Source organism: Acipenser ruthenus, chromosome 26, assembly GCF_902713425.1.
Source record: "Acipenser ruthenus chromosome 26, fAciRut3.2 maternal haplotype, whole genome shotgun sequence".
NCBI classification, from domain to species: Eukaryota; Metazoa; Chordata; class Actinopteri; order Acipenseriformes; family Acipenseridae; genus Acipenser; species Acipenser ruthenus.
This window is the reverse complement of record NC_081214.1, coordinates 22,110,555-22,137,509: the sequence shown is the minus strand read 5'-3', so window position 1 is coordinate 22,137,509 and position 26,955 is coordinate 22,110,555. Positions and strand designations below refer to the sequence as shown.

Genomic DNA, 26,955 nt, shown 5'->3' with positions numbered 1-26,955 from the left:
AAAAAAAAAAAAAAAAAAAAAATTAAAATGTTTTCATTTTAATACCTTTTATCAGCAACACACCTGCTGTTACTTGTTAACGAGGTTTTAAAGTATTTTCGCCCTGTTCTTTTTTTCTACCCCGGACAGGCGGATAACCTATACTGGAAAACTAAATTCACAATTACTATTTTTTTTTTCTTATTATTTATTTATTTATATAACTTCAAAAAGAAAGCTTCAAGTGATTGTCAAACACAAAACATCAGTTTTCTGTTTTGTTTTTTTTAGCACCGGGTACAATAAAACTGTACTCTTGCTTGTTAAAATACTTCGGGGGAAAAAAAAAAAAAAAAAAAGTACTTCAACCGAGCAAAATCTTCCACGGTATGTTTCATAAACAGCACCCAACCATACAGAGCAATCTTGTTAAATCATCCCACACACACACACACACACACGAAAATATAATAATTATAAGATCTATTAAATAAAGCAAGGAAACAAACGCTGTATTACTTTAAATTATAAAACAAATCTCAGTGACTGTAGCATAAGCACATCATCTAGGTAGAGAGAGGGGGAGGGGGGCGGTCGTGGGCTCTGTTCAAATCAGAAGGGGCGCAAGCCCGTCTCCTAATTTTGTGCAATTTCTCAAAAGCTCCCAGTTAAACAGTTTCCAGTAATTCAATCTTGTATCTTCCTGCTTCATTGAAAAGTCTTTGGCAGACCTGGATGAAGGGCAAAAACAATGGAGAGGATTCTCAAAGCCAGTGTGGTAAACACTTAGCAGTACTTGCACCAAGACCAGGATCAAATAAAAAATACAGCACCGCTGTAGCTCCATGCTGTTTAATACAGCACCCCTTTCTCTGACCTGTATGTCAATACATGAGGCTTCCAAAGGTATAGGATTCAGCCGTTACAGTCAGATTCAGCTCTGGCCTTTCACATCTGCTGTATTTACACCCCTGCGAAGACTGCACTTTTTATTTGGAATCAGTTTTTTTTGACATCTGTACATCTTAGACTCGTCAACATCAAGTGATATGCGCGAGCTGGCCAGCAGTGGTTAAAACGTTTGAACTCAGAGTACCTGATTTCCGGGTGATAGCCTGAAATTATCTTGTGCGCTACTGGGATGTGAACTTGCAAGTAAAGCATTTTCATTTTTAATAATTCAAAACCCTGCTACACAGCTTACAATGTTAAGGGCTTTCCTGACCATGCCTGCATGCCAATTGAGGCTACATCTGTACTGTCTACTGCTGGCATGGGCTGAACCAAACAAACACAATCTACAAACTGCTAAGGAAAACAAACAGCCTAATGGGCCTTTTTGTCCCTCACTATTCTTGTGCTTGTACAGCTGGTGAATGCTGGCTTAGTCTTGCTCTTACTCCTGGGCAGTTCATTCTTGTGACAACAAGCAGGGGATTACTCCTCCTCCTCCTCCTCTTCCTCCTCTCTCTCTTTCTCTCTCTGAGAACATTCAAATCAATTTGGAAAACAAGAACACTTCAGGAAACTAACACAACAACAACAACAACAACAACTCTGCTATCATCTTCACCAAAAATATATTATTTAAAAAACAAAACCAAAACAGAATTCTATTAGAGGAGCACTGGCTTGAGGATAAAAACTTTTTTTTTTTTTTTTTTTTTTTTTTTTTTTTAAACACTGTATGTATAATGATCGATCTAATTCATACAAATCATTTTAAATACTGAATATCAGAACGTTTCTCTAGCCTGTGAATGACGGCCACCCCCTTGCAGGAAAAACGGTGGCCACACCTGATCCCTGCCCCTTACCAGATACGCAGCAAAGCAAAGGAAAGAAAAATCACAATTGATAAACCACAAGGAATTTATCGGTTGGTATTGATGGTTGTGTCCGCTTCTCCTCTTAATATTTGTATGGAGGAGCCCAGCAGCCCAAGCAAGTCCGGAACACAGCGCAACAGCTCAACGGGATCCTGCAGGTCTTTGGGTGGCTGTGTTAGCTGGCTTGCAGATGCCTGTTTATAAAACTCTGCCTCTGTGATGCTGGTGATCTCAAAGTGAGGGTATCGAGCCCGAAATATCCGTGCAGAAACTTTGAGTCGCTTCAGAACGTCCGACAGCAGCAGCCAGTTGCAGGAGCTGTAAAAATAATATAAAAATAAGATCCATAAAAAATATATTTATACAGTCAGCCATTAGGATCAGTTCTATTATCATTGGAAAGACATTGTTATATGCAGTATACTTTCCACATGAGAGGAAGAAGCAGCTCTTATGATAAAGGACCATTGTACACTGCAGTAAACCTTTATAAGAGGCAGCCTGATTGCTTTGAAGCTCACAGCCTGTTGGAATCCAAGAGATATTCTGCACTCAGAAAGCTTCTAGAGTGATGCATAACATTATTATAACTGACTAACAACTCGGGTGTCTGAAATGTTCCCAGTTACAGAACTAGCTCTTCAGTCATGTAGTTCAAATGAAGCCCACTCACCAGCCACCTACAGTAATAACCCACTTTTAGTTATCGGAGCTGGTGCAGAATGTCGGGGGATCCCAGCAGCATGCTCTGGAGACCTTTGTGGCAGTAATGAAAGTCTGCTCTTGTGCTCGCTGCTCACCTCTGAGAGATGGAGGTCTGGATGCTGTAGCAGGACAGCAGTGGCTCCTGTGAGAACTCAAACAGGAAGGAGCCCGAGTCCTCATCTTCCTCCTCCTCCTCCTCCTCGGCTGGAGGGGTCAGTAAGAAATCCCAGAACACCTCCTTGTCCGTCTCTGAAACACACAGAACACAGTATTCTTTCAGGGGGGGGGGGCGTGCCAAGCACCAAAATAAAAAAAAATAAAAAAAAACGATTGCAATGAGAATGATGCTGGTGCAAGTACTCGAACATACTGGACTTGTGCCAGCATTGCTAGATTAAAATGGAGCAGGGAATGAAACTGCTGCAGTCAAGCAATCTCACTACTGTGCTAGTTACCCCCTCTAGTGGCAGAATTACTTATTTTTTTGTATCTTCACAGGTTACAGTGCATGCCAATAGCCAGAAAACTTGCGAGCAGAGTGGCTAAAATCCCGTAATATCTTTTCACAAGGAGGAAAACAAATGTTTAAGGAAATACTTTCCCCCAGGGTAAGAATACAAAACCTTAGAAACGTATAAAAAATAACACTAAGCAGAGAAAAAGCATCTTCCATATTGTGTTTGCATTGATGTTTAATTGGCTCGTTAGTCATTACTGCCAAAATCCAGTCTGTCGGCTCAGGTTCCCTCTGCAATCCCAGCCCCTCAATGAGCACCGTGGACACACTGGGGAAGGGCAGTATTAATATGTGCTGCAGCATGTGTGGAGCACCAAGGAGCACGCGACCGCTGCAGCAATTCAGAGACACGTCGGATCCTTCATGCAGCAGGAGAGTCGTGGCCTCTGAATATTCTTCACTTACCGAACACAGAACTGCTGTAGAAATCCCAGCGGATGTTCGGATCGTCCTCACTGCGATCCAGTAAATCTGTAAAGTACTCTGCAAATGATTGAAATGATAAAAAGGGGTGTGTCAGAACACAAGAGCGTACCGGTCCTCTTCAATGCTGGCAGGATTTGTGGACTTTAGACTAAACCATTTTGATTCCCCAAATCCCCCTTCTGTCTTTAAAGCTGGTGACAAAACTCCACTCTGTTAACTTCTAGGTCTCTTGTCTCTGCTGTAGTTCGTTTTTCAGTGACAAAACCACATGCTTACCAGTCAGAAACACTTTCATGGGCTGGCTGCTGGCCAGTTTCATGGCTGACTGTCCCGAGTATGTGGCGAGCGTGGGGTCAGCCCCGTGGGACAGCAGGATTTGGACCACATTCAGGTTGTCGTTGGCAACAGCATCGTGAATAGGTCTGAAACATCCAAAATTACTTAAATTACTTACAACACAATATCTTCCCTAGAAGCTAGAACTCTGTAGTACATAAGAGCTTGAGAAATATTCAGCCCATCACACTGCCCCCTGTGTCATCTGATCAGGATTCAGTACAGCCTACAGTCGACCAATCAGTGAATAAAAGAGAATGCTGCCAGTCTGCGTGCAGCAGTGATGCAGCGGAGGCGGGTCAGTGGCTGAGCAGCAGCGATGTGCCTAAGAAAGCCGTTCAATTGAATAATTCATTTCAACCACTTAAAGCTGGAATGGAACGATACTCCAGAACCAGAGCTGCCTACACTTGGTCTTATATACTAGCTGCAATGCAACACCTAAACTGAGCAGTGAAATGACACATCTGAAATATCGCTGTCACTGTAAACATTTTCTTGAGACAGGAAGTGTGTGCGTTACCTTGTCCCATCTTGAGAGCTGCAGTTGACATCAGCGCCGTGCTCCACCAGTAACCTGACAATGCTGACCCAGCCTCGGGCGCAGGCCTCGTGCAGGGCTGTGTAGCCGGCGTTGTCACGGTGATTGACCTCACTCACCTCCTTCTCCAGGCAGTAGAGCACCACCTCCTGCGGGACAAGGAGTGGAATTAGCATGGCAGCACACATCAGAGCCAGAGCCAGCGCAGGGCCTCTGCAATAGGTCTAGGTCTGCGTGGCACTGCTCGCAGTGTTTCTGCACCCGGTCCAGGGCTTCAGATTCATCAACTTATCACAGTATAAGTAAGTCATACCTGAGTCTGTAGGTTTACAACTAGGAGCTGTTCATGCAGCTTTAATGGAGGGACTATTTCTAATAGCAAACTTCTGGTTCCTAATCATTAAAATAACATACTTAGTTGGGATACCTCTGGCTGGATTCTGTACCTGGTATCCGAGCCGTGCTGCCCTCTGCAGGAGCGTCTCTCCAGCGTTCTTGTTCACAATCAGTCGCCGTGCCTCTGGCGGGACAGGCCTGCCCGTGGGGGTCTCCGGAGCAGCCCCCTTGGCCACGCTGCTTCTCCTGCCGCGCTGGGGAGACCAAGTGCTTTTGGGGACCACAGCGGGGGAGCCGCAGTCCCGGGACTTCCTCGGAGAGGGGCGGTCCCGTTCCAGCCCGCCAGAGTGCTTGACTGGACTTCCTCTCTTAATCTTGAGCTGCAAGCACAGTTCAGAGCCCAGTATAGAAACAGCACGGAAACTGAGCAAGCCCAACGAGCTACACATGTACAGAAACATCTGATGTAATCATCACAGGGACATGCTGTTAACCACTAGGAGTAAGATTCACCAATCATTTTCAGCAACAGGAAAACAAAACTGTTCAGTGTTTCAAACAGTTAATTGACTCAAACATTTGCTATTTTTCTGTTGGTAGTTTTGTAACATCATTATTTTCCTTTCACAAAAAACAGAGCACATTGCATTCTGGCACATAAAGATGTGCATGTGTTAATTACACATTCTGCAATCATTTTGGGAGAAATCCGACCTTCCACAAGCTGATGATCCCCTCCCATTGGCCCTTATTCACTGCTATCTCAGGATGCCTACAATAAAGATACAGCCATACTCAATGTACCATTTCCCTATGATTCAGGTCTTGTGGGACACCATGGAATAGAGCTGTAATCAACTGCAGTGTAAGAAGCAGAATGCTTTGATTTACAGCCCTTTCAACATTAACCTTTAATGGAAACTTTTGACAAACAACAAATCAATCACATTATTATTATTATTATCAAATGCCCTTAGCAAGTTTCATTACATATGAAAACGCGTTTCTCTACATCTAGATGCGATTTTGCTTTTAAAATGTAGATTTCCATATTTGCCATTTATTACAAACGTTTAACATTATAAAAGGTAAAAGCAAGTTTTGAATCAAAAACAAAAAAGCTATTGAAGTTACTGTGCATTTAACTACAACATGAAGTTACAACGTGTAACTAACAAGAGTGCTGTTCTTATGTTCTCCACTAGAGGACAGTGCAGCTCTACTCTACTCATTAAAACTGTTCTTGCTTGAAACTATTTGCAAAGTTGGCTTGTTCAAAGGGGAGTGCCCCCTACCTAAATTTCAAGTATAACATCTAAGGTGTCAAACATGCATTGCAGTGACACACCCTGTGGTTAAAACAGGCACTTAAAAGCAAAAACATCAAATCATTTCTTTGTCATCCTGCTTCTGCAGCAAAACATGCTCTCCTTTACAGGGGGCCCTACCTTTTTCTCCTCTGCATCACCCAAGTGCTTTGTTTTGCACTTTCGTTTTCCCAAAGGCTTTTCCGTCTGCTCCTTTCCGGCGACGCCGCAGTGATGCTCTGGCTGCCTGCACTGGGGGCTGGAAGACTGGGAAAGTCTCCGCAGGGATGCAGAGCGAGTCTTGAAGCTGCTCCCTGGACTGGGATCCGGGCTGGAACACTTACAGGACAGAGCCGCGCTCCGCTGGGAACACGCAGGCAGCGGAGTCCTGAAATCTAGTGAGGAAGAACCAGAGATGTACATGTTTCTGATCAAAAGAACACGCTTTCAATTCAATTGTCAGAAAACACACGGGGAATACAAGACCAAATGGAGCAATCAAATGAAAACAAAAACAAAAACATCAGATCCACTACTGTTGGGCTTTCAAGAAGGATATTCCTTTCTGTAATTAACTACTCCCAGGTCCTTTGAAGTGTTGTTGTTGTGTCACCTGAAAGCCAGTTTTGTATTTTAATTCCCTGAATGATGGAAGTTTAAAGTATCATTTTGTTCAGCGCTGCTGCTTTTATTGCGACACCTGTGTCTTGCTAGGATCTCCTGGGGAACAAGACTGTTTCACTGCCACTAATAAAGATCTTATTACGAATACATCAATTAGGTTCTACAAGCGTGAGACTTCATTCTGTAACAATGTGTCCAACTACATCCGTAACAGTGGCACCAACAGAATAGAAATGTAACCCCTGCCAGAAATCTAGCCAAAAGAAAACAGAAATCATAGTAATTTACAATACAAAAATGCGTCTTGGGGGGGAGGTGGGGGGGGGGGGGGTGCTATTGTGAATAGTGCAATCTCGCTTACTAGGCTTTTTTTGTGAGCTCATTTAGTCACGCCTGATCATAATAATAAAATAACAGACAGCTCAGGTGGGCCGACATTAGGCTACAGCAACCTGGAATTGTTCAAACTGCTATTCAACGGGAGTACTACTGTCATCCCTCTTGTACTGTTCAGTCCAAAAGTTACCCAGACTCTTAGAAGTTCTCTCCCCTCTGTGGTGTTCTAGTGTACCTGCTCGCCCCGCTCGCCGGGTCGTGACGACGCTCTGCTCAGCCTCCTCCTCTCCTGTCTGATCCCGATAGGTGATGTACTCCCCGTTCTGGTATTTGCGGTTCCTGCGCCTCTTCCTCTTCTTCCTGGCAGGGCTCTCCTCTGCGCTCTCGTACCCCACCCCTGCCTGCTCCAGCCCAGCCGCGCTGGCTCGAGGTCTGCCCCTGGCTGCTCGCGGGCGCTCCGGCGGCTTGCGTGGGTGGGGGGTGAGGGGTGAGGGGCTCCTGGGGTCTTTGTGAGCCGTGGTCCGCTGGCCACGCCTCAGCTTGGGGGTGGTCTCCACGGGCACCCCTTCCTTAGCCGGCCAGTCCACGTGCACATCTTTCTGCAAAGTGCGATCATGGTCCTCGTTCCCTGGACAGCCACCTGGAGTCACACAGAAATTGAAGGATGATAATCTGATACATGGTTGATAATGGCCAAAATTAGTTATGGTAATAATTTGTAGTGGTTTGCTGATAATGCAGCTCTGGTCACTGTGGATTTGCCATTTGATTTTTTCCCCACTGCCCTCTGGGCCCTTCTAAAAATGTACCATAGTAAAAGCACAGCAATGTTTAATAACGCACAGTGAAAGCACGGTAAAGCACAGGTAAGTGCTGTAAAGCACAGAGGGGTATCCTAAAGCATATTCAAAAACATGGCAAACCATAGTAAATGCATCGTATAATCATGGGAAAAGCATGGGGGGGGGGGGGGGGGGGGACTGCAAAATTGCCATTGAAATTTACAGTGGTATAGTTGTGCAAGGGCAAACCCAGTTAAAAACATGGATTGATCCTAGACCTCAAAAGTTAATACATACATACACACGCACGCACACACACAGACACACACACACAGTAAGAGTTTCCCCAAGACAATTTACATTGTTACCCAAAGAGCACCAATCATGCTAATCAGTCCATTTCACAGCCACTGTCCAGCAGCTCTTCATAACTGGTGCATTTTTTTTCAGGAGAACCTTGCACAAATGCAAGCCCCAGGGTCTTTTTTAATTTACAGGTACTGCCAGAATGATCTGGCTGAAAGGAGAAGCTGTCTTTCATTATGTGCTGCTAAAATCCAGCACAATAGAGGCTGCTGAGGTGTAAACCACGTTCTAATACGAGAGCCAGCAAACCTGAAAGAAACTTCAGGGAAGGAAGCCAGTGGGGATGGTTCTCTGCAATAACAGCACAAATAGATACCTTGAGGTGTTATCTACTGTCATTATGTGGGCAACTATAGTAATATTAATACATGCATGCCTACATTTGTACAGCCCAATAACATGCAATTCAACTTCTCTTGGGATAATGCAATATTTAAAACACACACACACACACACAAAGCAGCAAATATATCAAACTGACAAATTGCAAATGCTCAAAACGCTACTGCGGTGAAATAGATATGATTAGAGAATATATACTAATTCAGCTGCAACATGAGAATTATGGAAACAAGTGAACTTGAATATAAACATATTTTAAAAGCAAAGGTTAAATAGTTAAGAGTGTATTATATTCATTCTCTGCCGAGAAAAGAAATCCCACATACAAAAATACATCTAGAATTGAAGCACACAGCTGGGGAACCGCAGGGGGAGACAGAAAGCATTTATCAGCATCCTTGAACAGGTTTACCAGTACACTAGACTCAGCGTTACTCCTCCTTACTGAAGCATTACCTGTAAACCCATCATTGGACAGGTAACTCAGACTCAGAAAACAAGACCAGTCAAAGCTTACGATTGTAAGTCGACCTGGATAAGGGCGTATGCCAAGAAATAAATAATAATAATAATAATAATAATAATAATAATAATAATAATAATAATACACAGAGCAAGCACAGTCCACATTGTGAAGCCAGCAGGTGTTTTATTTGTGAATCAGTAGGTTCAACCTGAATTCTACCTGCTGCTTCAGCCCTGTGCCCCACCTGTGTCCTTCAGCGATGCAGGTCCCAGCTTTGGCATTCTCCCCCGTCTCCTCCTTTTCCTCTTCACTTCTTCAGTTTGTGTTTCCCCCACACTCTCCTCCAAAGCGGACGCCCTCCTCTTCCTTCGCTGCAAGCACAAACAGCACCGGGCACAGAAACGGGTCAGCCTTCAACAGCACGGGACCCGGACTGCCCCAACACCCACGCAGTAAAGAGCAGTCTGCACTGCAACTCAGGAACACATTACTGTGGATTTCCCAGGAGAAATTCCTCTGTACTTCACACAGGCCAGCAATACACAATCCATACACATATGACTGTGTAGGGATGGAAACGAGACTCTCTTTGCATAGCAGTTTGAGCCATTCCAGGTTTTACTATGACATTAATTAGTCATGCCTGATCTTAACAATGGAAAAAGTAGACAGCTCAGGTGGGCCTACATTAGGCTACAGTAACCTGTAATTGTTCAAACTGCTATTCAAGGGGAGTACTACTATCATCCTTGTTGCACTATGTAATTTCTAAACCCACAAGGTCTATGAACAAAATCTGAAGCAATAAATGCCTTTGCATTGCATCTTCTATTATATGCATCTGAATCCTAACTTATTTAACACCACCCCAAAATCCTGATTACTGTAGTGCATATCTAAAGAGAAGTGCAAAGGGAAAAGACTTTAATGTATTGCAATAACCAATAGTAGAATGGTACCTTCTTTAGCAGAGGCTCCTGTTCCATGGTATTACTTCCCTCCTCTTTCAGTTTGTGAATGCACTTTGCTTTCTTCTTCTCCGAGGCGGGTGAATGTTCTGCCTGCTTTTTCAATGCAGGTCCTTTCTTTTTGCCGACTGTTCCCTTTACCTTCGCTGGCTTCCTAGGCTCTTTGGTTCCATTTTTCTTCTCCCCTTCGGCAGCAGCAGCGCACTGCTCCTTCAAGATGGATAAAGCAATCCCTTCCAGCTTCATGCAGGGAGAGAGACCCTTAGACTTCTGATCCTCCTCTCTCACTCCCAACTCTTCAAGCTCTTGGCGGCTTTGAGATTTGCCAACAGCAGTCTCCTTCTTGCTACAGCTGTCCAGAGTCAGGTCACTCGATCTAGAGACAGCTAAGCCCTCCTCTGCAAGTTTGGGATCACCTTTACCTTCCCCGGCCAAATGTCCTGGGGTACTATTTGAAGTATGTCCTTTATCTCGTTTGAGTTCGGTCAGTCTCTCATCACACTTAGGATCTCCTTTCTCTGCTTTGGGATGCAAATGCGCTATGCTTGCTTCTCTAGATCTGGTCTGGTTTTCAGTGCTGGAGGCTGCGTCAGTTTTTTTGGAGTCTAAAGTCATCTGCTTGCAATCATCCCCACAAGCAGCCCCTGTCATCTCCATCGATTTCCTTTTAACTATGGACTCCAGGTTGGACAAGGGGGTCCGGACTTTCTTCCCCTTCTCTTCCGCTCCTTGGTGGGAATTTAAGGGAGCAGCGAGATGAGGAGTGCTTTGCAAAAGGCTGTTTTCACTGCTGCTGGCCACCCTGTCCTTAAGACCTCCAGGGATGGGGTTTGTCTGTGCCAAGGAGATGCAAGTGCTAGGCAGGAGTGCTGGCTGCTGGAGCACAGGTCTATCTTCAGGGGGTGGCGGTGAGCCCAGAGATTTGCCGTTAGTGAGTTTGCAATGAGGGTATAAAGCAGTGGGAACCGATAAGGCTATCGGAGATGCATCGTCGGATGGACTCGGTACATTGCCTGCTGGAAAACCATTGTTTTTGGGGCTCCTGGAGACCAACCTTTGGGGGACATCCTTGGTCACATGGGGTGTCTTCTTTCCCCCACATGCCAAGGTCATCTTCTCTCCTTGGTCGACGATGGAGATGGTTTCCTGTTTTGCGATGCTATGGAGATCATCCACAAAAGCACCTTTGCCGTCTTTGCACCGCAGAGTGGAAGCCAGAACTGGGTTAGCCACCCCAACGTAAGTTCCTGGTACAGCACTGATGGAGCTCTGTAGAGGGTTCTTAGCCCAGGATCCAGAGGCTTCCAGTGACTGGGAAGTCAGACGGTCCCCAGACTTCTTTGGAAGAGCACCACCGTTTCTTAAGAAGTCCGGAAAGACCACAAAAGGAGGTGCTACACCCAAACTGGCGGTGTGGCTTTGAGGTAATCGCTTCACAAATGCGGAATCGCTCCTGCCACCCTCTGCTGGGGTCAGCACTGGCATTGGCGGGGTCTTCCGAAGGTCTTTTGGCGTCTTCGAACGCTTGGACTTGGCAGACAAGTCAAGAGGCAGGTCCCTGGATTCAGGCGGAGGGACAACTGTCTGTTCCTCAAGACGAGGTGGAGATTGCAACCGAGTATAGGCCAGGGAGGGTTTATCAACACAGTGTTGTAGGGGCCTGTGTTCTACATGGCTCGGCAGGCTGGTCAAAGTGAGGGTGCTGGTAGGGCAGTAGCAGATCGGAGAATTAGAAGACAGAGGAAGAGGAGGGGGGGCAGAAGCCAACATGGGCTGCTTCAAAGGAAGCGCTATGGATGACGCCACAGAAACAGGAGGGGAGTAGAACTCTGTGGCAGGTTTGGAATGCTTGCTGCTAGATGCAGAGCTGGAGGGAGAGTGGCTACACAGAGGCTTGTCATTACTGGAAGGGGATTTGGGATTGACAGAGAGGGTTCTGCTCACAGAGAAATGGTAAGGATAGGATCGCAGCTGCGTCGTCATGCTGGGACTCGAGTTGTGGTGCTGTCGGTCTAGCATGAACTGGGATGCTGTTGCTTCTCTTAACGCTGCTATGGGGCTCAAAGTGGCAGGCAGTGTCACCTTACACAGAGGGGGTACATAGTTTGTAGACGGAAGAAAGGCCAGGGGTTGGCCTTGGTTAAAAACCGGAGGGCATTGAAATGCTGGTGGAAGATTAACCAATGGCTGGGCCTGGGCTGCTGGTAGATTAATTCTCTTTGCAGGGTTGGCTGCGTTCAAGCTCGGGTTCAGAGGCAAAGCCGAACCGTCCACTTTCCGACGGGGCCATGGCTGCCCCAGAAAGGATGCATCTCCATCCAAGCTTGGTTTGGGAGCTTCAGCTTTCTGGTAAAGTGCTCTGTTGACGGGGGAGCGGTAAGATGAGGAGGTGCAGTTCTGTAGCTGGACAGGAAGGGCTTCAGAGAACGTTGTTAACCTGCTGTCCTTGTGAATTACATCTGGACTTCTGGAGTTCTGAGAGCTGTCCGGCTCTGGCTGCTGGCTCGATGGATCAGAGGGTGTGGCCTGCTTCTCCTGTGTGAGCTCTGAGGATGGGGTGTCTGGTGGTGGATCCCCAGTGATGCTCTCCGGAACCTCTTTAGAAGCACTGACTTCTTTGTTAACAGTGCTTCCATCGCCATTGTTCACCTGAGGGGAGTCATCCTATAAGAAACAAAGAGAGCGAGAGTGAGAAAGAGGAAATACTTGTTCAAATGCTTATATTCCTATTACACCCCAACACACCTTATCCTAAACCAGCTTTTGAACTTAATATTTTCGAAAGGAGAAAATTGAAATATGCTAAAGGGACACAGTTCATATATGAAGAGTAATGCGCTTATTTTTATCATTAGGTTGCTCTACAGATCTCAGGTTCAATACAATTTAACCTCTACTGACAACCTGCTCACTGGAATCTGAGAGTTCCGACTCATCCAGCTGCAAAGACAGACAGGTGCACCCACCTACTTAATATACAGGACACAAGCATGCTACCGGTTGCAATGGAAACCCGTCTAGTGTGAAATATACCTGCTTTTCAAAAGTAAAATACTTACACCATTTTAACTTAAGCACTGGAATGTTTTAACAAAAGGAAGTATTTTTCTCTGCCCCTTTTTGTTTCTATAAGCTGAAATGCCAGTGGACTTTGCTAGTAGGGTATCATTAGTTTTGATTGCAACCAATTGTGCCATGCTGTTTGTAAAAGCATACTAGGCAGTTTAAAAAACTCAAAAGGAGAGTCCGGTTTTCTGTTTGTTACCTGCGTAAGAGTGCTGGTAACACAACATTCCTTCACAACTGTTCGCTGTGAGGCTGTGTTAGTTGAATCCTCTTCTGTGAAGGACGCTCTCCTGCTGATTAAAGACAACACATTATACAGGGCTGCTGATTTTCCATCGGAATTAGGCATTTTGGGAATGGAATTTTTCAGTGCTGTCTTTTTCTCCTCGCAACTTTTAGTAGTCACTACACTACAACCCGTTTCATAAAGGCAGAATTAGCAAAGAAACAATTGGGAGGATTAATTATGCGTTTACATTAAAAGGGGCACTATTTAAATTACAATCGGGTGACACACAGCAGTGAACCTGTGTAGCAACGAGTCAGTCAACACGCCTTTTTATATTTGATCCTGGTTACTGTAATGCCAGTAAAACGCTACACTTCATTTGTGGAGTACTGTACACAGGATTACTCTCACATGACATTGCTGGATGGTTACTAAACTGTTTCATATTTTGTATTGTTATTGGAATGCCAGCAATAAGCTAAACAGGTCTTGTGCGATACCAAGTGTCAGTTTTAACCAGTATTACAAACTTATTATTACAAATTGTATACATCGTCTGCAGCCCTTACACTGACACCTCTTTTCAAATGTTTAAAGTGCAGATTCCTCCCCGAGATCAGCAATTAGCAGCTTGTTGAGTGTGGGTGTGGACCAGGGCAGGCTGAGGTGCCTTGTTTTGCAGGAAACTAATTGCACAGAAACTGGCTTTGCTTAGGGACCCTCGTCACACTGCACCTAGCATTGCCACTGGCTGAAACGTGAAGGAGAGGGAAGGGGAAAGGGGAAATACGCTAAATACTTAAGGGACATAGTAATACTGAAGCCCTCCCACACACCATTTTATCTTGTTTTGAGTGTATTGGGATTTCAACCTTAGACCTAACTCACTATGATCTCCCACTTAGGATATTTCTTCCTAAAACTTTGATTTTAATAAAACTATTCTTTAGCAACTTAGCTAGCAGACATGCAATTAGCTATATATAAATACAGGACACAATAATCAATTAATATAAAAAAAAAAACGACAGAATAGGCAGCAATACTGAAAGAAGCTTAAATTCATAGATAAATGTTTTGCCTACAAGTCTTTCTCAAGACAAGTTTGTCAAATAAGGTTTCTTCTAGTTCTATTACAGCACACTGTGTAGGACACAAAAATGCACCGCCATCCTGTGCACACAGTGGCTCGGTGGGACAGTCTGCAGAGAACGTTTCGGAGTGAATGTTTCAAGAGTGTTCCGATTTGCTGTATGTGCTTAAGGAGCTTCGTCCCAGACCTCTGCATCTATACTGGATGACCCCCCTCCCCCAACAGGCTCCTAACCTCACCTTTCCTCATTGATCCCACACATCCGGATGTGATCGTTGCTGACCCAGTCGTGCACACTGCTGCAGAGTGGAGGAGCCGAGACCATGGCAGACAGGCTGAGCACCGTGCAGTCTGAAACACAGAGCACATGGAGCCCTCAGCATTACATTCTGAGCACCGTGCAGTCTGAAACACAGAGCACATGGAGCCCTCAGCATTACATTGTGAGCACCGTGCAGTCTGAAACACAGAGCACATGGAGCCCTCAGCATTACATTCTGAGCACCGTGCAGTCTGAAACACAGAGCACATGGAGCCCTCAGCATTACATTCTGAGCACCGTGCAGTCTGAAACACAGAGCACATGGAGCCCTCAGCATTACATTCTGAGCACCGTGCAGTCTGAAACACAGAGCACATGGAGCCCTCAGCATTACATTCTGAGCACCGTGCAGTCTGAAACACAGAGCACATGGAGCCCTCAGCATTACATTCTGAGCACCGTGCAGTCTGAAACACAGAGCACATGGAGCCCTCAGCATTACATTCTGAGCACCGTGCAGTCTGAAACACAGAGCACATGGAGCCCTCAGCATTACATTGTGAGCACCGTGCAGTCTGAAACACAGAGCACTTGGAGCCCTCAGCATTACATTGTGAGCACCGTGCAGTCTGAAACACAGAGCACATGGAGCCCTCAGCATTACATTCTGAGCACCGTGCAGTCTGAAACACAGAGCACATGGAGCCCTCAGCATTACATTGTGAGCACCGTGCAGTCTGAAACACAGAGCACTTGGAGCCCTCAGCATTACATTGTGAGCACCGTGCAGTCTGAAACACAGAGCACATGGAGCCCTCAGCATTACATTCTGAGCACCGTGCAGTCTGAAACACAGAGCACATGGAGCCCTCAGCATTACATTCTGAGCACCGTGCAGTCTGAAACACAGAGCACATGGAGCCCTCAGCATTACATTGTGAGCACCGTGCAGTCTGAAACACAGAGCACATGGAGCCCTCAGCATTACATTCTGAGCACCGTGCAGTCTGAAACACAGAGCACATGGAGCCCTCAGCATTACATTCTGAGCACCGTGCAGTCTGAAACACAGAGCACATGGAGCCCTCAGCATTACATTGTGAGCACCGTGCAGTCTGAAACACAGAGCACATGGAGCCCTCAGCATTACATTCTGAGCACCGTGCAGTCTGAAACACAGAGCACATGGAGCCCTCAGCATTACATTGTGAGCACCGTGCAGTCTGAAACACAGAGCACATGGAGCCCTCAGCATTACATTGTGAGCACCGTGCAGTCTGAAACACAGAGCACATGGAGCCCTCAGCATTACATTGTGAGCACCGTGCAGTGTGAAACACAGAGCACATGGAGCCCTCAGCATTACATTCTGAGCACCGTGCAGTCTGAAACACAGAGCACATGGGTCTCAGCATTACATTCACACCCGAGTTTACATTTAAACACTGTCACGGGCATATATTACACAATAGTTCAATGGTTTAACATAAGATTTACACAAGATAAATTTAGTCAGAACATATTGGAGTCTATTCAATTCATCTAATACCACTGTATTTTAAAAATTGCTTGCATTTACATATGTTTACTGACAGCAGTAAACTGAAGAGGCTCTGTGTGACTCTGAAATGCCCTATAATTCTACAGGCTGAGTGTGAGGTAAGAAAAATGTTAAGAGCTTGTGAAATGAGAGGCAATGGGTTTTAGTTAATGAATATTAGATATTATTAGTAATACATATTATCCCATAACATTTCACTGAGTGGAGGGCATCATTCTCAGCTGATGTCAAAGACACTGAATGTGTGCTACAAACAAACACTGCAGACTGTGTGCCTAACAAAAACAAAGCAAGCTAACAAACAAAGTCTCCGATTTTAAAACTGCATTTTCCTCAAACAAGCCCCTACACCGGGAAACGCATTTTGAACCAGGATGTTTAAGAGCACATACATGACGTTGGAATTCAGCAGTATTCCTCAGTACAATCAACTGGATGATTAAGCCTATGAGAAGGTAATCATTTTCAACAAACAACTAACCAAGCTGCACGCCCATTTAAATACTCTCTTCATAACAGTAATATTTCATGAAGCAACAAATAACGTTCAAATGAATGTCTTCAAGCAGCGGGGTTCAGTCGCATTCGCTACAAGATGCGAACTGAGAAGTGTTACCGCAACCTCCTGTACACCAAAACCAATCCAGATGGTGTTTTTTTGTTTATTTGAATGTGCCTCTGTGATAACTGCGTTTTATTTTTAGTAAGGTTACGAGGCTACTTCCTTTTCCCAGATTACTTTAAACCAGTTTCTAATATAATGTTGTTTTTTTTTGTTTGTTTTTTTGATACAATTACGTCCACAAGTATGCTACAGCCGGAGACTGTTTTTAAACAAGGTACTGGAGTCGCTGTCAGATTCGTTTGTTGTTTATCTGAACACTTTCTATAAACACATTCACGTTAAACCAAACAAAAGCCATGAAACCATTTATACTTCAACTCTGATGCCTGTCAAATCTGTCTTTGTAACCTCACACAGCGAAACACATAACTGCACCGTCTGTATTGAAACAGCATCAAATCAAACGGCACGGGCACAAAACACATTTAAGAGCCTCAGATAAAAACAGAAGCTTGAAGCTCTGTATATCAACCAATCGCTTTGTTTCAGATAACATATAAACATAAGTTTACCTTTGAATATGTTTATTATAAATACTCCCGACCGGTGCATGCAGAAGTCCCTTTTCACAGTATTCGCAATTCAGGAATATGAACGCGGAAGAGTTCCAGTCACGATGCAAAAGTCAACTTCGTATAGCCTATTAATAAAGGCATTATTCTCTCAGATGCCTCAGCCTATTCAAAATAACACCGCACACAAGCGATTTAAATTAAACCGATCCCTGCGCAGCAAAGTCGACCAGGCTCCGACTGGACTGGCTAGTGCACCGCTTGAAAACATTTTGAAATATGTTGATTCAATATAAATACAGAAAAACAGCACAACCTGACAACTACAGCCTCGTCCTCTGGGTTTCTGTTATGATGGTAAAAAATAATATTCTGGATCGAACAGATTCACGTCGACTCGTCTAGCTAGCGCTGACTAAATTCGCAGCTTAACAATTTATTTCAAAATGTATCAACAAACACATTTTCGCCGGTCTAATATGGTTTTACACAAAATGACATTAAATGGAGAGTCAGTTCCGTACCCCTTTGATCCGGTTCGGTTTAGTTATCGAATATCGTCCGTTTTTCGGTTCCGAAAGTCCAAGGGGGTTTCGTCAAGGCACTCCGTACTCTATCTCTTCTCTGATGGGAGAGAGGGACAGATGGAAAGAGGGTCGTCTGGGACTTGTAGTGTTTCAGTCCCCACGCCCCTTTAGTGAGAAGTGGAATTAGGGAGGAGTAGGGACTACGCGCCCCAGCATGCACCGCAGGAAAACAGCCGCTCAAGGGGAAAGGGGATCGCAACGGTGCGCTAAACTGAAAAAGCTTTAGTAGCAAAGTGAAAACAGAGATAAGAGAAAAAAAATGCCAGTGTGCTTGTTTGTGGATAATAATAAATACAAAAAACTATGGATTGATTAAAAACGTTTCACCGGCAGCGCAAGCATAGCCTAGACATGAAAGTGAGTTGAAAGTGGGCACAGAACAGCAGCAACCTTTAACATTACGGCACAATATAAACACTGGTGACAGAATATCCTGACGTGTTTGTCAATGCAGAATGCGTTCCTTAATTGCAGTCCTAAATGCCGTCCAATTTAGAGAAAATAAACGCAAATACCTATATATGATACATTTATATGAAAACAAGAGGGTGTCATAGTGTTGCAATCAAAGAAGAAAAATGAAACAGGACTATAAAGACGTGTGTTCAATTTTTTTTCTCCTCGTTAACCTAAGTCGTGAGTCAAATTAAAACCTTAAAATAAACATATTAAAATGGTTATAACACATTCTTCTTCGTATATTTTCCATACAAGTTTGCCCATGCCCTCTGCTGAAGGTTACTTTGAAATAGTGTCTTAATTCTTAACCTTGGTGAATTTAAAACAGAACACGAGCGTGGAGCCTATGCTCTGAGTAGTCGCTAGTACTGGTGTATGCCATCACCCAACGACAGACAATGTGTAGCCGAATGCACGCAGGCATTGTACTCTCACAAAACATACAACTTGCAATTAGGAGACAAAATGCTGGGAGAGAAATCTGCGTTTTCTCGCAGCTGGACATCATCTCAACGTCTTTTCTTGTCCCGTATTGCCGGTTTAAGAATACAACTTAATACTTTGACGAGCTATAACTGTAGCGTCCTGTATCTGCACTACATTACCGGTATTTAATTGTCTTGCAAACAATGTGTCAATCAAATGACCAGAAATGGGTGTCTTCGAATAAAAAATAACGCGACTAATGGGAAACTTGGAACAAAATGTTTGCATTCTACTAGAAGCACAACACAAATGTTTATTTCTATATCTTTAAAATAAGCCAAAGCTAAATTCAGTAGCCGATGCATGGAATATTTAATACCATCCGCTACCGGGCAAGTCATGTGAGCTGAACTAACCCAGCGTAGCAACAGAGGCGTCTACCGTGTACTGGAGAGAGATGTGCAGAATCTTAGGGGAAAAAATGCCTCCGATTTCTGCAGTTATTTGCTCGATGCTTCTGGGCTTTTTTTAAATGATATATTTTACTCCAATCTACTGTAAATCCTGATGTACTTTATCCAAACAGAGTTTGAAGGAAACTATTTTTTAAATGAAAATTACTTTTTAGTTAATATATGACGTGTGTGTGTGTGTGTATATATATATATATATTGAAACTGGCAACACACATCTATTTAAAAAATATGCATATGTTAAAATGAATGCATTAACATTTAAAAGTGCAATGTACACAGATCCATTATATCCATTATAGTACTGTATCATATTGATATTTTGACCGCATAAACTACAGCCATTCCTTAGCGCGACGTTTTAACCTGTAAGGCGGACATGTCTGTAGAGACCCACAGAGAAAAGGGAACTGTTCCAATGGAATTCGAAATAGAGGCGTCAATGAAAAAAAAAAACAAACACGTATTTTACCCATTCGTGAAATATAGGGCAAATACATTACACAGAGCTTCGCAATTATAATACCGAGTCTGCAGAACTACAATCAAAATCCTCTGAGAAATAAAAGATACTTCATATTATTCTGTGAACGGTATACATCAGCATCTGCATACCTCTTATAGTTAAAAGAAAATATGCATCCTTATGCTTTAGTATCTGATGGGGGGGGGGGGGGGGATTATAAATAATTAACACATTACCCCATTCCCTAAACACACCCACATAAGAATGCCATTAAAAACATCTGTTTTCCTGTTCTAATTTAGATGGTCACAACAAAATGACTTCCAACAACATCCTACAAATTGACAGCATGGTTTTCAAAAGGGGCAACATGAGAATGCAGCATGACTTTAGCAATAACTGCAAGGTTAAAAACATGCATTTTGTAGCTTGAATGAGATTGCAAAACAGTGCAGCAAGTAATCCTGTTGTTATGTATGCAGTGATGCAACCAATGCTATTGTGTAAGAAGAGCACTGTTTTGTTGCAGATCTTAAGAGGCGTGGGCCACCTTCCTCCTTTGCCGGTCAGCTGTCATCACACAGGCCCTTCACATGGGTCATCCCAGAGAGCAATGCTTTGGTCTTCCTTGAGCCATGCTCTTTAATTAGCACGTTTTTGTTATCTACACCCTTCTTGCAATTGTGATTTTAAATTGCTTTATTTTAAAGTTTTATGGCATAGGATTAATGTGTGATTACAGCCAGCCTTCAAATCCCTGGGTAATACAACTTTAAATTACCGGTAAGTAATTTTCTAGCAGTTTACAGGCTATAAACTAGACTGAGACTGAACATGGAAAGAGAGAGAGAGAGAGAGAGAGAGAGAGAGAGAGAGAGAGAGAGAGAGAGAGAGAGAGAGAGAGAGAGAGAGAGAGAGAGAGAGAGAGAGAGAGAGAGAGAGAGAGAGAGAGAGAGAGAGACACACACACACAACTAGGTAGATGTTGGTGTAACCCAACATTGTCTTTCACTGACCTATATTGCTCACAAATCTGTGCAAAACCCATGTTTAACCTGAAATGCATGCTTGCTGGAGTGTTTTTTCTGTTATCAGCTTTTATGCCTAATATATGGCAGGCATAGGCCAGTCCTGGGGGTGGGGTGGGGGTGCTGCATCAGGGTTAACAGGTATAGTGAATAAGTGAACTGCTTTAGACCTGGATAGAGGGTTCATTGTTTCAATCAAACAATTAAAAACTGGGTTGGGACAAAGACCAGGTAAGGAAAGGTCAGAGTTGCCCTACACTGAGATACAGTTAAAAAAAAGCTATTTTTTAACCCCATTGTTACCATCTCTATCTTTACACAAAGCCCACTCAGTCAGTCCCTTTTAATCGAGATCTCCCTCTATTTGAACCAGCTCCAGTTAGACCATTTTACTTTATCCCTTTGCTTGTCATAATTAAGGGATTTAATGGATAAATCACATTAATGCATAACACACCCAAAACCATACCTGTTCTTTCAAAACAGTTGACTGACATATCACTGAATTTCCTTATTGGCGCTTTGCTTTGCAATCCTGAACAACACCAACAAGCATTTATCTAGAGCACACATGAAAAAAAACAGTGAAATGGTAAACCCAATGGGCCATAACAACACAGAAAGCCTGTGATGGTGCTGCTACAGAACAGTGGACCATAAGGTCAAATGCACCTCAGCTACAGTATTGCACTTGGCAGCATCATGCGCTACTAAATCTACCTGAACAACTAGTTGCTTGGCAATGCCAATGGGAGTGCCATGCAATTCAAGTCCTGTATTTACTGTGCATGAAAAATTGCATAACCCTATGGCATACCAAAATTCTAGACAGTGCACACCTAACACACAATAAAGCATACAACCTTGCCATAATTATAAGAAAGGCTTTGTTGAAAAATGTCCCTGTAAGTTACGTTTGTTCATGTGAGCCATGATTGTAGCAATTCACAATTAAAACTCTGCAGAAGACTCTGTTTGGAGTACATTAATAACAGGTGGAACCGTTTGCATGATCCAAATTAAGAGAACATGGCTGGCTCAGATTTTAAAGAGCAAGATTTGAAAAGGATGTAACAGAGAAGTCTCAAACTTGTATTCAACTCTTACGTTGAAAGTTTAGGAAATGGACAGAGAAGTTAGGGGGGTTGATTAGACCACTCTGACCTGGGTGCTTCATGTGTTGTACTGGACTTGAACCCAATGTGCTTTCCAAAATGCCACCTAACAGCCTACTAATGCAGACTCACTCCTGGTGCTTTCATTAAAACCTATTAGAACTGAAAGGATGAAGAGGCGGCCCCAGTCTGTTTGGCAGAGTAAGTTTGGTGCTCTTGCTACACTTCAGTGTGAACGACAGGGGAACTCAGTTTGTTTGCACACAGGGCACTGACCTTTGTAGCTACATGAGATGGAAGTGAAGTTTCCAGGATATTTTGGTCTAGTTTGGTGGAAAAACATCACGTAGAACAACATGGACAGTGAAAGAAGGGGATATTTATAGAAATTTGGTTGCCAAAAACCCAGGCAGAACTTAACAAAGAGAATCCAGCTCCTGTACTTTCCTCCAGTGCTCATCGTTACTTGCTTCAATAGCAATACATTTAAAAAAATAGTAATTTAAAAACAAGGTGCCCAATCACTGCCATCTTAAAAAGACACCAAGATGCATTGCAGGCAGAGCCAATCCACTCATCATAAAAAAAAAAAACAAGTTCACTTGCAAATTCCAGTGTGAACACAAATGAACTCAGTCACACCCAAACAAACTAAATACATTTGCTTCCAGGTAAGTGTGAACACCAAGCAAATCAAGCAAATTGATTCATTGCTTTAAACCAAAGGAACTGAGCTGAGACTGCACCAAATCCATTGTGAACACAACCTTAAAGGGGCACATAGACCCTTATCAGGCAAAAGTAACCCTAGAGAGAACTCACAATACAGATCACAATTTTAAATCAGAACATATGCAAATGTTCCATTCTGTGGTACCTGTATATTTTGCATTATTATTATTATTATTTTTTAAACACTTATACATTATAATATTGCAACGGTGTATCTCTTTTGCACCAATAGTCAAGGTGCTCAATAATTAAACATGTTTCTGTGGCAACAGTTACAAAGTGACCACCGACAGCCACCTCTGCTGGTGCATATGCACCTACTGCTTTTCTGCACCACTAATTTCAGACCCAAGTACAAACCTTCAGGGAGCTGGACGTATTTATAAAGGTGTGACAGGTGTGTCCCTGTTTTGGGCACACCTCAATCTCTTTAATGCAACAGTCTCATGAATAGACAGAAGAATGACAAGACAGACAGGCGGACAGAAGGGCTGCTTTGCAAGCAGCAGGAAGTGGGGATCAATGTCACTAGATGAGCACATGTGCAGCTGTATCTCCCTGGCCGTCCTTAATGACATGTACAGCAGTCAGATCCCACATGCTGCATCAGTGAATTAATTAATGCACCCATGTGGACCCTATTGACAGTTTTATGGAGGGGTTTAAAATTGTATGGTTATCTCCTGTTTTGAGTCTGCTGGATTAAGAGGCTAGTACTGTAGGGCTGTAACTGACCCCCCTACTCCCTAAAAAAAAGACAATTAGCTTCAGACTTATTGTTGTCTCGCCTTTGATTTAATAGAAAGCATTGGTAAACTGCTCATTATTAAAAACACCCACTCCAGTGCCATGAAGTCAAGAGTCAGTATCCAAAAACAATGCAACAGTAGCCTATACTTTTTAAAATAGTAATAAAGGCATTATGACAATTCAAAGAGCAATTGATTCGCTAGTCGTTTATTGCACATGCAATGAAAACGCATGCACTTCCACACAGTGGACTTACAGTAAGCTTGACTCAACTGATGGAAGACCTAGCTAAACAGTATTTTGCTTTACGTGCCCACGCAGAAAGCTAGCCCAGAATGCGCAATCCAAAACGGGAAATATGTTTTGTTAGGGTTTCCACTGGCCTGGCACATGTTTGTCCTGTCGCCTTCTGGCGTCTCCTTTGCAAGGTTGTGCCCTCTGGTATTTTCGAGTGGTGTAAAAGCCGAATTTTGCCTCGCCCCTAGATTTATAATTAACGTGCCTAATTACCATAGGCACGCAACACAGGCACAGCACAGGCATAACTCTCTTTACAGAGACAGCCACACACACACACCCACCCACACACACACGCTGCGCGACACCGTTGCGCGAATTTAGCTTAACTCGCTAAGAGGCTCTGCTGGTTAGATAGAATACGGTAAGAACCTCACTATTGAAAGGGTTCGCCAGGTAAATAAGTGGATTATAAGAGCGTCGGGGTTTGGAGGGCCCGCGGCACAGCTACTTGGCTCAGAAAAAGCTTGCTCTCCCCTGGTGCAGTGCAGCCATTACATTAGCGTTACAATTCCTCACACCTAGCTTAAGCACCAAATCCATTATAAAAACATTTCTTAAGCAGACTGTGACAGAAAAAGATCGTTTTTTTTTGTTCGAGTTGATTTAGATCATAATGTGATAGCGTACTAAAAAAAAAAAAAACACGATGACGTCTTAAATGTTTAATGAAAATGAAAGGAAGTTTACTACAGTGTGAGTCGGTGTGTGTTCTTATCTCCCGATGACAGAAATGTCTGTGGTTTATCTTTCACTTAAAAAGTGCTCCTACATTTTTTGATCGGTAAAACTAGCATACCCGATGTCTCAAGGCCTCGGTTTGCCCACCTTTTAGAAGCAAGCAAGCAGACTGAAAAATAAACATTGTGAAAACGATGACCTATTTCTGCATTAGGCTTATAAGTATAGCCTGCTAGTATAGAACAGTGACGCAAAATCCAGCCTGTGGAAACAACCTTAAATCCATAGACAGAGGTTTTACAGGGAACGGCAAAGGCTTCGTGGAGTACCTGGGTTGTTTCCACTGTCAATACAGGTGTGTGTAAAGAGTTTGTTTTTTTATATATACAATAGCCCAACATTTGTAGTTGAAAAGGAGGCTGTCTATTTAAAAAGCAAAACAGAACACGATAAATAATATTAACAACCTAATTATAATAATTAAGCATTTAGCCTAATTATTTTTTAAAGGCTCTTTCTTATATATAAAAAATACTATCTGAATAGCACCGCGCGTCTGTTTGCTGCCACAAAATAATGCATCGTTTTCTGCTTGTTTCATAGTCTAAATAAAGATCGTGGCGCAGCGGGTTATCCTCGAGATCGCTGGCCGACAAAGAGCGCTCATTACCCGGTTGGCGATCCCGACAGCTCCCGGCTGCCTGGAGCTCAAACTCGCCCAGCGGGGGTTACTGCTCGTCCCGAGACTCGTCTTGCCCTGGGGTATAGATCAAATTCAGACGTACAAAGCGAGGCGCATAGGGTTTTAAACAGTCCTTGAAACAGTGTAACACAAATCAAGAAAAAAAACATGATAAATACAGATAAAAACACGTTTGTGTTTTTTCGGTCATCCTATCCCGGAAAGGTTTATTTAAATCTGCGTCTTGGGGTTTCCATTTGCAAACATGGCAACAACCCGTTAAAGCCGCTTCCCTAAACGCAAGACACAAGTTCTTAAAGAAATGTTACTATATGCATATTCGCCTGTTTAACAATATTTACAATAAGATTAACGAGCAGACCTTTCACTGTCAGACATCCTGTATGGATGATGTGAGAGCGAATGTCCAGCCGTGCAACCAGCCATTTTTACAGACGATAATTCAATTGCAGTAGTTCTCATTACAAAATGAATATAAATGCACAGTTTTTAAAATGTATAAATATGAGTCAGGTATACAAATGAATATAGGATGAACCACTGCAGCAACTGTAGCAATAATTCTACGATGCCCCGTTTGAAAACAGTCGACCATACATTATTATTTATGAAGATATCTCATTGTGGAACTTGGAGAGCTGTGTAGAATAATAGCTTCAAAATATTTCAGGGTGGTGGGTGGTGGTACAGATTTCAACCCACCCACACCCGTCAGAGAGACTGCAAGTGCAACTCAAAAGAAGAGACACACTGAGCTTCTGAGAAGCTTCTCTGTAACTTCTCGCTCCTCAAATGCGCCACATACGTTGCATTAAAATAAGCCTTTTAAAGTGACACATTTAAAAACACAATAACACAACATGCGTGCGATTTATTTGTTTTCAAAACCTCGTACAAATGTAGGTAGTAAAAAAAAATATCGCAGCTCTTTAATGTTTAAATACACAACACGACTGGGTTTTTTTATTTTTTTTATAACAATCTATTATCTAGTCACCGAGTTGAAAATTTAAGAAAAAAAGTTTTAAGACTCTGGTTGTTCCCCGCTCTCTCTCTCTCTCTCTCTCTCTCTCTCTCTCTCTCTCTCTCTCTTCTGCAATGCCCCTTTAAATGCCCCCAGCCAGCAGCGCCTCTCTTTTGTTATTAGCAATGGCACTCGCAGAGCACCGTCTTACCTTCCCCACGAGCGAGATCAGAAAAGGTCTCCAGCTGGTCCGGATTCGGAACTGACACGGGGACAGAGGGCTGGATCTACGAGCTGCGCAAACTTCCGGTTCGGGGTTCCGATGTGCTTTTAAAGTAGAATGAATCCGGGGTGAGATTTGGGTTTCTCCCCGCGATGTTCCCACATTGCCAGTTTCAGACTGCAGCAGCTGGAGAGAAATCGCGCACGTCGGGTCCTAAAGCCTGCGCGTTTCTGTCTGCAGGTGAATAACATACAGGTTGTGTTTGCCAGACCATACATTTAAAATACCGTAGCTTAGCACATAAACAGTCAAACTCGTGCATTACTTGCATCGATGTCAATTACTTCATACATAGCACGCAACTTAGTTTAAATCCACTGTTTTTTTCTTTTGTTTTTTTCTTCTAGTGCTAACAAACAATGCGGCCTCTCTTTCTTTCTCAACTCTTTGCCCAGCGTTTAAATACAATACAGGTCTTTTTTTTTATCAACAGTTCAAAATTCATGAAACTTTACATGCGACCCAGCTCCGTTTTTTTTAAGTTATAGAATTGCCAAAGCATGTACCAATATAGAGCCCTATTTATATATATATATATATATATATACATATATCTTTTTTAAAACTCAAATTATTACAGTAGGCTATGCCCATCCATGTCTAATAAGCGAAAAATACATTTAAACTATATGCTCAGTAAAATCATGGGAGGGTGCCGGAAAGCAGTATTTCTGATTTCAAAATACAACATAAGCCTTTGGGTCGGGCCAAATCTCTTTATTTTCGTACATCTGAAATAACTTTGGATGCATATGATGTTAATTGAGGGTGTATAAGAAACTG

General features: G+C 43.2%; 1 protein-coding gene across 3 annotated transcripts; it reads right to left on the bottom strand.

Annotated features, from left to right (window-relative positions):
- LOC117430194 (BCL-6 corepressor-like protein 1) lies at positions 1–26,302 on the bottom strand. 3 transcript variants are annotated; one of them, XM_059001001.1, is made up of 13 exons: positions 26,101–26,302; positions 14,488–14,599; positions 13,126–13,219; positions 9,852–12,524; positions 9,137–9,263; positions 7,172–7,576; positions 6,118–6,371; positions 4,780–5,049; positions 4,316–4,482; positions 3,733–3,878; positions 3,436–3,513; positions 2,609–2,762; positions 1–2,126 (listed from the first exon to the last, which is right to left on the bottom strand). In XM_059001001.1, the coding sequence occupies exons 2-13, from the start codon at positions 14,571–14,573 to the stop codon at positions 1,853–1,855; spliced, it is 4,728 nt and encodes a 1,575-aa protein (XP_058856984.1). In that variant the 5' UTR covers positions 14,574–14,599; positions 26,101–26,302; the 3' UTR covers positions 1–1,852. The 3 variants fall into 3 exon arrangements, with proteins under 3 accessions (XP_058856984.1, XP_058856983.1, XP_058856985.1); XM_059001000.1 differs by lacking the exon at positions 26,101–26,302 and adding an exon at positions 17,733–17,863; XM_059001002.1 differs by lacking the exon at positions 26,101–26,302 and adding an exon at positions 17,733–17,863 and having other exon boundaries at positions 13,126–13,216.
- Between the last annotated feature and the right edge of the window lie 653 nt (positions 26,303–26,955).

Coding starts and splice junctions, on each gene's coding strand:
- LOC117430194 (XM_059001001.1), bottom strand. CDS start 14,573: ATGGTCTCGGCTCCTCCACTCTGCAGCAGTGTGCACGACTGGGTCAGC. Junction 7,577..9,136: donor TGCATCGCTGAAGGACACAG/GTGGGGCACAGG, acceptor GTGTGACTCCAG/GTGGCTGTCCAGGGAACGAG. Junction 3,879..4,315: donor AGCTCTCAAGATGGGACAAG/GTAACGCACACA, acceptor TGGATGTTTCAG/ACCTATTCACGATGCTGTTG.